Here is a 12924-nt window from a genome sequence, read left to right as displayed (position 1 = left end):
CGGCGCTGCTATGGCTGTTACCAGCATGGTTGCCATGTCGCTCTCGTGACTTCGTCACACTCTCTGGCCAATCAGTGGCCGGCCGTCTGCCGACGTCACCTTTTAGTATCGGCTCAGCCGCTTGGAACCTAGAGCCAGGCGGTACTAGAAAAAGCAGCCACTTCAGGTACCAGATACCATGTTTTCGCGGTGGAAACGCAAAAAATGCGAGCTGAGTCGAGTCGAGTCGTGTCGAGCTGGTACCATGCAGTGGAAAAGCGGCATAATACGCCATAGTTCTAGTACTAGGCTGAGGCTACCTTCCACCACGTCTCCCCAATGTGACGTCATCGCCGAATGGCGTTAGAAAACACCCGTTACTGCCAAAATCTACAAAAACTGGACTTTAACACTATTTCTCTGACCATGATGGTCAGCAGCTCGCGGTTTTCACTGTCTTATCTTATCACCGGTTATCACTTAATTGCTTGCATAATTTTGCATTACACCAATCACACTATGAAAAGACTGTATGGACATAATTTGAAGGTAGTTTCCTTCATGAAATCAAAAGCTTATGCGCAGCTCTCCAAGAAGCCCAATGAAGAACACAGATTGTTCTGATGTGTGCATGTCATCAACAACTGTCGTGGAAATATAACTTTGATATACAATTATATAAAAATTATATTATCCTTGTCTATATAATTACTAGTCCATTTAAAATAAATCACAAACTTACAAGCTTCTTGGACCTCTCTGACTGAGAGCAGTTAAGAAAGTAATTTGCATTGCCACTGTAGCCATGAAGTCTGACAAGCCATGCCAATCGACTGGCTTTGTTGAGTAGATACGGGCTGAATACCTTATAATAATAAAGATATGTCTGACTGACACACTATAGGGCTCTTGTAAATTATATTGCATAATATATAATGTATAGATTTGTGAACAGCGACGTGGCGTCCTCCAGGGCCAGAGACGTCATGGGCGGGGCTTCCGTGGTCATACGCGCTGATTGGCCAGGACCGCCTTGCCTGCAGCTCGAGTGCCGGCGTCACAAGACCCCCTCTAGTCCGCTCTCTTATACAACAGAAAGATATCTGCTAATAAAGTTATTACATTTAACATTGCAAAGTTATCATTCAAGGAGAAATCTAAACCAGCCGTGACAAATTGCCTCATTCTTCTCTCATCGCCAAACTCTTGATTCACGGGTTTTATTTCCAGGTAAGCGTCTTGCTCCTTTTAGCTGTTAGCCTAGCCTAGCCGCGGAGCGCTGACCTCCGATCTACTCACTGTAGTTTACCATAGCCTCATTAGCGTACCATAACCTAGCCTTATCTTATCTTAGTCTGCAAATCGGATGGCCTTTCTGTGGCTAGTAAGCAGGGGTAGCTCCAAATCTAAGTTCAAAGTGCGTGTGTGTGTGTGTGTGTGTCACACTAACCTTATTCAAGTAGTACTAACTAAGATCAACATATTTCTTTTTCACAACTAAATCCAGAATGTAGGATCTCTGTCCTAACCTGGTGTAACCTGCTTTACACCACCACCTCCACCCATAGTAACCTGCTATACACCTACACCACCACCTCCACCCATAGTTACCTGCTATACACCACCACCTCCACCCATAGTAACCTGCTATACACCACCACCTCCACCCATAGTAACCTGCTATACACCACCAACTCCACCCATAGTTACCATGGTACCGACTAAAGAATAAAACTATAAATGCTGACTTTTGAAAGTCTTTGTGGATCACAGCAACACACTACAATGTCAGAATGGAGCAGGACCAAGCCTAGGTAACAAGGTGTATGTAACTATGCATTAAGTGTAAAACACATTCTGTTCTTGTATAATCCCACCCACACAGAAACACAGTCACACGTTGATTCCAAACTTCAAAGAACAGCTTTATTCCCATAAGCTCCTCCCCCCCCCTCCCGCCCTTTATCTCTCACTCTCTTTTTATACCTCTCTCATCTCTGGACAGTCTCTTGGTTCTCTGATCAGGGTAAGAACATATGCTCCTCCTTCTTAAAATCTCTGGCAGGACTTTGACTTTAAATAGAGATATGGTCCAAACCTCTTGTCTCTATTAAGAAAAACACATTTTAAAATCATGCAGGATTTATGTATTATGTTAAGTGTGTTTGTCTGTATAATTTACACCACCGTTCAAAAGTTTTGGGTCACTTAGAAATTGCCTTATTTATTTTTTTAACATTGAATTAATCAGAAATGCAGTCTAGAAATGGTTAATATGGTAAATTACTATTCTAGCTGGAAACTGCAGATTTTTTATGGAAAATCTACATAGGTGTGCAGAGGCCCATTTCAGCAACCAGCTACTTCTAATGGTACATTTTTTAGCTAATCGTGTTCATAGGCTAATTGATGATTAGAAGACCCTTGTGCAATTATGTTATAACAGCTGAAAACTGTTGAATAAAGTTTATTAAGTTTACATGAAATTGTCTGGGTGACCCCAAACATTTGAACGGGTGTGTGTGTGTGTGTGTGTGTGTGTGTGTGTGTGTGTGTGTGTGTGTGTGTGTGTGTGTGTGTGTGTGTGTGTGTGTGTGTGTGTGTGTGTGTGTGTGTGTGTGTATATAATATATATATATATATATATAGATAGATAGATAGATAGATAGATAGATAGATAGATTGTTACTTCAACAATATGTTTATTGTGTGTGTGTGTGTGTGTGTTTGTAATATATAGTTGCATATGTATGTATATATATTTGGTAGGATGTAGGATCATAGATTACTCTTGTAAAAGGCATGAAGCTCCTCAACTCTCTCCCCCTCTTATCCTCCTCATCTCATCCTCCTCTCCTCTCTTCACCTCTCATCCTCTTCATCTCATCCTCCTCTCCTCTTGTTGGTCAGAAGAGAGGAGCTGACCTTATTTCTAATCAAGTTCTGGCCAATCTAATGCCAGTGGACTTTCCCTTGGTGAGACCAGAACGGATTAAATGCTGCCTGTCATTGACCAACAGTGACAGGAAGTGATTTCATGGCCCCGAGGGCCGCTAAAATAGATTAAGGCCAGGGTACTAAAATACTATTAGTGCACTTAAAATGGAAACCAAAATTTAAAGGTAGTGTCTGGCTTTTTGTAGTGTTACCATAGCAACCAGAGAATAATAGAAGACAATGTCTCGTTTGTATCAAAACTAGAACATTATTCAACCATTCATATAGCTGGTGGATATTATCTTATCTTATAGTTCAAAGCTCATTCCTGTGTCACTAACTGTTAAAAAACGTTTCATATGATACATTATAGGCGTGTAATCACTTTTATTTTATATAATAACAGTATGTTACAGGTGTATGTTCACAATTTCACTTGTAGTTTAATATAATATGGTACAGCTGTATTCACTGTTAGTTTAATATCATAACAATAATAATAATATTGTTTTCCCTAGACTTGTTTTCAGGCCTGGTGATACACACCAGAATAACAATAAACCGACGAGGCATGCTTGATGGCATATTGTTGCGGTCTGGTAGCGTCAGATAATGCAGCAGCTGCTCTGCAATTTATATTTTATTTCAAATTATTGTTCACTCGGTATCTAAAGACTTAGACAAAGTGATCATTATAGCATACAAGGAGAGGGTGACTTGAATAAAGTGCATTTATTGCATACAAATTAAAATTCAAATATATTTGTGTCCATGATGAGTAAATCATGAACACAGTAGAGCGGTCTTCTTCCTCTATAATCTCATTTGAATGTCATTCCTTATTTTTGATATTCAGATTACATTTGAGTTTAACGCTCCTTGTCCTTGTACATCTAATTGTTGGTTCAGATTCTTTCACAGAACAATACAATATCAGATCATTGAGTTGAAATGGACTGTGCGTACATAACGCATAACTACAGATTCTTTTGTTTTGTTTTAATAATAAAATAGGGATCTTGGTGGGCCAAAAAAATACATTGCAGATGCACTATTCAGGTTCTTCAGGCCGATCCAAATCCCCGATCTTTTTAATGTTTTATCGGCCAATTTGATACGATTAAAGATTTTTTTAAATTGTGAAATATATATGAATATAGGATTCTTCTCATGAAAATCAATGTGTGCTGATTTAATAAGGGTTCTTGGTTAGTTAGCGTTATATGAGAGCTATTGGTAATAATAAGCTGACTGAAATCCATTGTGTTCCTTTTAAGAAAGACGCAACGGCATAAATATAGAGCTTAGTTTGGACTAGTTAAGAGTGGAACTACATATTTTTCTGACCCTTTCTATACGTTTAGACGTAAAGAAGCGTTGAATAAATTAAGCGTAACACTCTCCTGTGATATGCTCTGCAAGTATCAATACTAGGTATGCATTATTGTATTGTATGTGTATATAGAATAAATAGTCTAACTGATTTTACTGCGTGTCTGGATTGTTTATGAAGATGTTGTGATCGGCCTTGTTGGTGCGTAGGCTACGTAGAGATGCTGCTTGGTATTTGGAGCTTACTTTGCTTCCTGTGATGTTCTGCAAGTAAGGGGGCAGAGGATTGTTGAGTTGGATCAAATCCTATGGCAGGTACCATCTATGGACCAATACCGATATGAGAAGGGGAATTTGTGCACAAAAAAATCAAGCCCCCAGTAGCCAACAACGAAGAAAAGGGTGTGGTTTAAAACGACACTACATGGACATGTACATTTTACAGGAGTAAATGACACTATATCTTTAGACAGCAAATGTAATTTACGCTGTGACCTCCTTTCTTGACTTAAAGTGGATTTTGAAAAATACTCAAAATAAGGCATGTACACCAAGTTTCCGAAAGTGTAATTTATTAGGGTGCACATGCCAATCATTTAACTGAAACCAGTTATAGTGCCCTCTATTGACATTTTGGCACCTAACCTTTGACAAGTCCATCGCAGAGTTAAGATAAGATATACTTTATTCATCTCAGCAGAGAAATGTAGGTGTAAAATGAATGAATACTGGTGGTGTGTCTTTCTCTCTAGCCCCTCCCCCATGCAATGGACCACGCACACCACAGCGGAATGAACCACAGCAGAATGGCGATGGATCACAGTGGGATGGACCACAGCGCCATGGACCACAGCGCCATGGACCACAGCAAGATGGACCACAGCACCGGGAAGATGGGTCACCATATGATGGTGAAATAACATAGTTGATTAGGTTCATTATTATTATTATGTTATCGAATCACAGTGATGTAAATGTTGACCCGTATTGCTGGTTGCCACACTGTGCTGTACCACATTAGGCACACGCCCCCGGACCCCATGTCCGAGGACGGCTCGCATTCAGTCAATGGAGCGCCCAACTAAAAGGAAAGCGCGACTTTGTTGTAGATGTTGTACTGACTGACTGGTTGACTGACTGGTTATGTTTGCCTAGGCGATGACCTTCAACTTCGACTACACCAACGTGGAGCTCCTCTTCTCCGGATTGGTCATCAACTCAGCAGGAGGTCATTCTCAATGCATCTTTAATAATCCTTTTATGAACCACAATAAGCAGTCAACTTTGAATAAAGAAGGATGTTATTGTGGCCCCTTATTCGTTCTTATTTGTAGTTTGTAATCACATTTCTGTTACCCTCTCCTCCTATCAGCGATGGCGGGGGCCTGCGTGGTTGTGTTCTTATTGGCTCTGCTGTACGAGGGGCTGAAGATCGGTCGCGAGGCGTTGCTCCGGCGCAGTCAGGTCAACGTCCGCTACAACTCCATGCCGGTCCCTGGAGGGGAGGGGACGGTGCTGGTGGAGACCCACAAGACTGTCGGGTAAGATGGAACACACTATGGCTAGGTCACCACAATTCAGTATTACATTATTCGTTCACAAGGGTCCAAGACCCTTCTGTACATTTGGGCCGTTGGAAAATGTCCCATTCAAATAAACACAAATTAAAGGACGGTCACGGAAATGGAGGCGGTTCTGTAGCTCCATTATTAATCATGCACAGAAAAAAACGATATACCAAGCACAAATATTAATGTATATTTGCATACACCACAAACAAACAAACCACACCAGTACGCTAATAAGTCTCTGTCGGGGAGCGAGTCTGATGTCAGACTTTATCCAACAGCGCATTGTGTAAGTTACCTGGTTAGTATCGGCCTATTATTTTGGTACATAGGCGAACTAAGGTCCAAGTCCCGCAAGAGTTCCACCTGGGCAAACTTCAAGAAAAGAAAGGACAATTTAAGCAGAGGTCTGAGGTGTCTGCAGAGCCGGCTCACGGTATGGGGGCCCGGCTCCGGTCAGAGATCAGAGGCTAGCTTCGGTTGTGAAACGTCTAATGAAGGGGAGAGGTTCTAAGGGGAAAAAGCCACCATCTTGGCTCTCTAAGTCCGGGAGGGTGCGCAGTAGCGTGTAAACACTGAATCTGAACTGTGGATTTATTCCTTAGTGGGCTCTGTTGGAGAAAGAGGCATAGACAGGGCAGTTGGGATGCACCTATTTGTTTTGGACAAACCAAGACTTCTGTGGGAGCTGCTAAACACGTGTTGGCCATATTTGGATGTCAATGAATCGCCAACTGCCCAGTGTGGGAACTCATGTAACCCCGCCAGAGTGATGGAGTTGAACAAACATTGTGGTTGGTATACATTTAGACATAGAGATTACATTAACCTGGGTCGTGTAAATGCAATTCCGGCGAAATTTTAACCCAGTGTATTTTTCGGCATGAAAACAGATAGAAATATAGCTGCGAACAGCAATGAGGGGTCAGAATATGACTCCATGAACAAATTTTGGTGGAGAGACATAGTAAATTCACTTAAAATGAAAGCTATTGGCAAATGTGGTTATCACAATAAAAAAATACATTGAAGTTGCTTTCTAAGGGTTCGAATGGACCTGCTTCTAACAATGCATCCGCCTACGGATCAGGGCTGCCATACGTATTCTGTGATCGTTTGGTGCGTTGATCGTGCATGTCGTTGCAAGGTAACACAACGCGTACGCAAGCAGAATTGACCGGAGTAGCCAAAGCAACAAGGTAGATCTACGTCAGACACACGGCCTTCAGCACTTTCAACAAGTTTCACGTCAAAAAATTAAAATAGACTGAGATATTCCCACTCGCTTAAGTTTTAATGCCCCACTAGAGGTCAAATGTATCCAAATTATTTGGGCATCATCAGGATAGATTCAAAAGACTATTGCTGCCTTCAAGACAATCTGAGTTTCGGGGAGGTTCGAACCTTAAGCCCGGAGGAAAGTGCTTTGAACACTCTGTTGGGTCGGAGTTTTCGCTCTGAGTTTCGTGTGAAAGTAAAGCCACCCGAATCCTCCGAGATCACGTCACAACATTGGCTGCCCATTTCATTGAAAGACTGAAGAGAACTTGCAGCAAGCACTAAGAGGCGAATTAACAGCCATTCTAACATTTACATTATGATACATTATAGCGTACAATTATAAACATCACCTGATAAATTATCGCTCATGTTCAATCATCACAAGCAGTTCTAATAACTGATTCATTCACTAAAAGGGGGCAAAAAGGTCTCTGCGGGCATCCATACTTGTTTTTGTTATGAAGTCTAGTCTCTGTCTATCCGGTTTAATGTCATAGCCTATGAAGTTCTGAAGGGCGTTTCCTGAACACTCTTATTTCCGGAGAAGGGAAGGTTTACGTAAAGACACGCAAGAGCTTCCGAACCTCCGAGCAGTCTTTAAGGTGGCATATGAGCCAAGTTTGAAAGCATGAAATGCACATGAAAGCCTTGCAGAGACATGAGCTCAAATCCTGATTGACGTCCCCCTGAGGTTAAATGTCACCAAATTGTTTGGGTGTCCCCAGGATGATATCATGAGTATATGTAGTAAGTTTGGCTATGATATGTCAGGGTTGCTGAGAAATTCGCTTACTTCCTGTTTGGCGGCTTTGCTGTCAAGTTTGATTGGCTGCGAAATGGTTTTGGCATGGGTCTTAGAATGAAGTTTGGTTATGATATGTCAAAGGGCTGCTGAGAAATTGTCGTACTTCCTGTGTGGCAAGTTTGGCTATGATATGTTTAAGAGTTGCCGAGGAATGGGCTTAATTCCTGTTTGGCGGCTTTGCCGTCAAGTTCGATTGGCTGTCACAGCCAAACTGTTTTGAATTAGAAAAATCTATTCGGTAACTTTGGTGAAACATGGTCTGTAGATCATCTGTGCCAAGAGCATCTGCGCTAGAGCTCTTGAGCTAGCGACCCCAAATCCCTGTGAGGGATCATGGGACAGTCCTGAATCAGTGTGCCAAATTTCACAACTTTTCACCAAGGCGTTCTATGGGCTGCCATAGACTCCCATGGCAGGATAATAATAGGAAAACGTAGAATAACAATGGTTGTCTCGCAGCTTCGCTGCTTGACCCCCAATAAGCCCTCCAGACACTTTTTTAGGTTGATCAACCAGACAGTATAGAATTTGCCCGGAGCAAAACCAAATGGCTTACATTGCATTGGCTAGGGGCAGTGCGCGGAACGCTTCCAAATCGTCATTTTAACCACTAATATTGCTCAAAATAGCACCAAAAATCTGCGGTAGCATGACTAGGATCCCTAGGCATAAAACGAAAAGTCAACCACTTAGGTAGGGTACCAGGAGTTTATTAAAAAAGACTGTTTTACAAGTCTGTGCCTTGCCGGTGGGTCGATGTTTACAGGAAGTCCATACAAGTCGATGACCGAATTTCACCGTAGTTCAGTTCAAGGAGGAAAGTCCCATGGAATTTATAATTCCATTGAAATGCAAGTTAAACTCCAATAATTTTTTTAACTTGTTTATTAAATTATCCTTGACTCAATCATGAAGGTTATCTGATGAATTGGACGGCAGGGCCAAACATGTGAATGTAGCTTGAACATGAGTGCTGTAGTTAGCAGCTACACCCAAGACTCTTCTTATCAGAGCATCTTTGCTGCTTTGCTCCTATTCCAATGTTCAGCCAATCACAAAGCCTCTGTTCCCTGTGTCCTTCTCCCTGTCCCCCACCCCGGGGCAGCCAGCGGATGCTGAGTGTGCCTCACCTGGTCCAGACGCTGCTGCACGTGCTCCAGGTCAGCGTGTCCTACCTGCTCATGCTGATCTTCATGACCTACAACGGCTTCCTGTGCATCGCCGTGGCCCTCGGCGCGGGAGCCGGCTACTTCCTGTTCAGCTGGCGCAAAGCGGTGGTCGTTGACATCACGGAGCACTGTCACTAACCCCTGGCTGTCACTAGCGGCTAACTAGCTGTAACTAGCAGCTTGCGGTCAATAACCGCTAGCTAGCTGTCACTAGAGGTTTTACTAGCTGCTAGGGCAGTTTTATTTTGTTAAATTTTTTGTTGATTTTCTTTTTAATCGTCTGATTTTAAAATTATAAAAGTAGTTACCTGTGCAATACCATCACAGCAGCTATAGTGTGTTATAGCTAGCAAACTAGTTTAAACTACTGTAGGCCTGTTATGGCTAGCAAGCTGAAAGTAGTTGAACTTGTTAGCTGGTTTAGCAAGAATCAACTTCTATGTAGCTGGTAACTGTTATAGCAGGCTAGTTAGCCTGATATGGTTACATTAACAGTTGGCCAATCAAGAGAAGTGGGGACATTGGTTGTCTGTCTGTTTACACCAATCAGCTAGCAAATGTAGCCAGCTAGCATTAGCATGGCAGCTGATGATTTATAGCATTTAGTTTGAAGGGACAATCATGAACTAAACATGTGGAGGCTAGTGGAGTAGTAGTCACCTGCTCTGTTAGCACAGGGTGCTATTGATGAATGAGTTGATAAACATTTTACATTTATTTTAAACACACTAACATTTAAATCCACATATATATATTGATGTTATAAATGCTGAAGCTTTGCCATGCTAGTAATTGAACAAGCTGGCTGCGATGTTGGTAATCAAGCTCTGACATCTTATTCAGGCCTATAGATGAGATTTCAGAGCAGGTACATTTACATTTAAAGCTGTCGACAGGTTTGAGGAATAACAATAAACCTACACCTTAAAATGATTTGCCAATTTTAGCGCCAAATCATGATGTCAAATTTAGCCAGAAAATGGCAATCTGTGTTTTGCCAACAAACACCATACCAAACTACTAGCATTTTATATCCCTTAGTCGTAGCAAGTTGTTTTTTTCTTTATTTTCTTATAGGATGCAACACTAAATCGCCTTAATATTAAAAATAACATTTAACAAATGTGCAAATTGTGTCTTAAAGAAAACATGAAGAAAGTAAACGCAGCAGGGTGTCACACCGTTGTTTAAGTATATCTCTCTATATATATATATTTAGAGTTGTATTGTTGAAGTGAAGGAGAGGGGTGGCTAATTGTCAAAACAGGAACTGATTCAGGCAACCAGTAAAACATGAAGTATAACACATAAATGGTGCGTTTGGTTTGTTTTCTAACTCAACAGCGGACTCTGGCTTCTGGTTACTAATGCCATTGAGTTATACAAATGAAATCAATGTCTGTTCTTTAGAAAAGTCAAAATGTATTTTCTTTTTGTACAAAATAATTCTTAATATAAAATGTTAGTTGATGTTGATAAAAATCTCGTATGAGCAAAGTTTAAGTAAAATGTAGATTTAGAAGAATACTGAATATTGTGGAGTATGTAAATGTTTATCAAAAAATAAAGATTGAAATGTCTTTTTATAAAAAACTTATTTTTTCGTTCATTTTTCATTTTTTTCAAGTTCATTTTATTAGAAAAAATATTTACAGAAATAGCTGGCAAAGAATCAACGCCTAAAATGTACACTTATTTCTACAAGTTCCCAAAGAAGGTGGGCGGTGCGGCCATCTTGGGCGTCGGCTTGAAGCCTATTCGCTCATTGATGACGTCGGCCCGCAAGGGGTGGGGCTCCCCGTCTGACGCCCCGCCCCCCGAGGGGCAGGACACCTCCTCACGCTGACGCTTCCTGTTCTGAGAGATGAGGCCGATTACAAGTCGTTAACGGGATAGTTCCATATTTTTTAGTACTGTGAAAAATGTTGCATACAAATCTTAGTACCCATAATGCATCTTAAAATATGTGTACGACTGCTACACTTGCACTTCATTTAGCAGACGTTTTTCTCCACAGCAACTTAAAATGAGTGCAATCAACAATAAAAATGTAACCTCATGGGCCAAGATGCAATCTGAACAGATTAGATGTTTTTTAGCTGCCCTAAGGTCACAACCCTGATGGATCCCAGTAGTGAGACTTTAAGACTCCTTTCAGTTTGTCCAGAAAGTGCGGTCCGTGAGGTAGGATTTGAAAGATTGCAGAGCCTGCGATTCCACGTTTTTGGAGCGTTGAGGATCTGGTGGTTCACTGTGTAGAGAATGCTGGAAGGGCAAGGAGGGCAGTCTGAGTTGAATTGCCTGCCTTGAATCCACCCTGGTGAGGGTTGTGTGGTTGATTCTGGTGAAGATATGTATATATAGCTGGGAAAAGACTGCACGCTCAAGTGTTTTGTAAATAAGTGGTTGAGGAGAGACAGGCTGGTAATTGTGTGGGTTTCTTTAAAAGAAGGGTTCACTCTTGCTCCTTAGCGTTTGCAACCAGTAGTCAAAAGAGTGAATGAGATGGGAAAGAAAGGAAGAGGGTCGGGCCGAAAGCCTGAAGAAGGTCAGGGGATAGGATGCAGAGGGCAGGTTGTTTGGCGGTGGTAACCAGCGACCATACCTCTTTGGGAGAGAGGTGAAAAGGAAGGTATAGTAGGAGGAAGACTGTAGGACAGTTGGTGACAACTGGGGGGCGGGGAAATTAGCAACATACATCACATTTTTTTAAGTTGTTATCCAAATAGCTTGGTAGAAGGGAGTAAGGGGGATTGAGGAGGTAGGAGAAGATAGAAATAAAACTTTGAGGATAAAATTGGGAGGATAAAATTTTAGATTGAAATGAACTTTTAGCTGCAGATAGGAGGCAGAATAAGACATGTGTGATGGGAGAGAGCAGAGAGTACAGGGAGTTCCAAGGAACTCAAGGAGGCGTAGCCAGAGATTAACTGACTCTTGCAGGTTGCTGCTGGCAGTTCAACAGGACCAATCATAACCTTCAGATTGGTAGAATGACATCTGAAAACTTCCAAAGCACTTCCTTTGTTGGACACACTGATTTATCCTTGGACATTGGATATTGAGGACACATGGGTGAGCGGCTATAAAATGACAGGAATCTAACCCATATCCATCCATCAATCTAGGCAGGCAGACAGACAGACAAGAAGGCAGACAGACAAGACGGGAAGACAGACCTCCAGCTCTTTCTTGATGCTCTCAAACTCCTCTGTGTCATCCATCTTGAGCTCCAAGCGGGTGGGCTTGCGACGCAACATGGTCCTGTCCCTTCTTTATGGTTCTTTGTGATGATAAGTGTGCTTAACTTAAAAAAATACAAGTTTTAATTAAATATACAAGTCAGCAGTGGCACAAACAATACTAAACATGTATACAATTCGAAAAAATGTCTCTGTGAACACACACACACACACACACACACACACACACACACACACACACACACACACACACACACACACACACACACACATGGCTGAATGCATGTTGGCATGTACAGCACTGAACGATAGCATTAGCTGGCCGATAGAGTACACAGAGTCAATACAGTATGCTACTACGGTATGATGCTACTCTAGGAAATTCACCACTGGATACTGCTATATAGTTATTGTTTACACATGATTGTGTCATATATATTGTAATTCTAAGTATCTATTTGGAATAAATGACATCACTTACACTTGCACAGTACTTAGGTATTTTCAGTGGTGGTCACAGATGTGCATTAGCATGTTGTTAGCGTCGCCGTCCTCCTCTTCCTCTTCCTCTCCCGCCTGGCGCTCTTCCGCTCGTCAGTATTAGACGACAACACGGGTATCAAATATGCACTGTAACAAATTAACGTGAT

The 12924-nt window shown here is 41.7% G+C and overlaps 2 protein-coding genes across 3 annotated transcripts; one reads left to right on the top strand and one right to left on the bottom strand.

Annotated features, from left to right (window-relative positions):
- The first annotated feature begins 995 nt into the window (after positions 1 to 995).
- On the top strand, positions 996 to 10668 carry slc31a1 (solute carrier family 31 member 1). 2 transcript variants are annotated; one of them, XM_030341390.1, is made up of 5 exons: positions 996 to 1209; positions 5001 to 5159; positions 5404 to 5476; positions 5621 to 5789; positions 9008 to 10668. In XM_030341390.1, the coding sequence occupies exons 2-5, from the start codon at positions 5016 to 5018 to the stop codon at positions 9207 to 9209; spliced, it is 588 nt and encodes a 195-aa protein (XP_030197250.1). In that variant the 5' UTR covers positions 996 to 1209; positions 5001 to 5015; the 3' UTR covers positions 9210 to 10668. The 2 variants fall into 2 exon arrangements, with proteins under 2 accessions (XP_030197250.1, XP_030197251.1); XM_030341391.1 differs by lacking the exon at positions 996 to 1209 and adding an exon at positions 1948 to 2005.
- An 8-nt stretch (positions 10669 to 10676) lies between these two features.
- On the bottom strand, positions 10677 to 12903 carry cdc26 (cell division cycle 26 homolog). Its single transcript, XM_030341392.1, has 3 exons — positions 12756 to 12903; positions 12251 to 12378; positions 10677 to 10928 (listed from the first exon to the last, which is right to left on the bottom strand). The coding sequence occupies exons 2-3, from the start codon at positions 12329 to 12331 to the stop codon at positions 10770 to 10772; spliced, it is 240 nt and encodes a 79-aa protein (XP_030197252.1). The 5' UTR covers positions 12332 to 12378; positions 12756 to 12903; the 3' UTR covers positions 10677 to 10769.
- Positions 12904 to 12924: the final 21 nt, after the last annotated feature.

The sequence above is a fragment of the Gadus morhua genome, chromosome 19 (assembly GCF_902167405.1).
Source record: "Gadus morhua chromosome 19, gadMor3.0, whole genome shotgun sequence".
NCBI classification, from domain to species: domain Eukaryota; kingdom Metazoa; phylum Chordata; class Actinopteri; order Gadiformes; family Gadidae; genus Gadus; species Gadus morhua.
The sequence above is the reverse complement of the archived record's forward strand: the minus strand, read 5'-3'. Positions and strand labels throughout refer to the sequence as shown.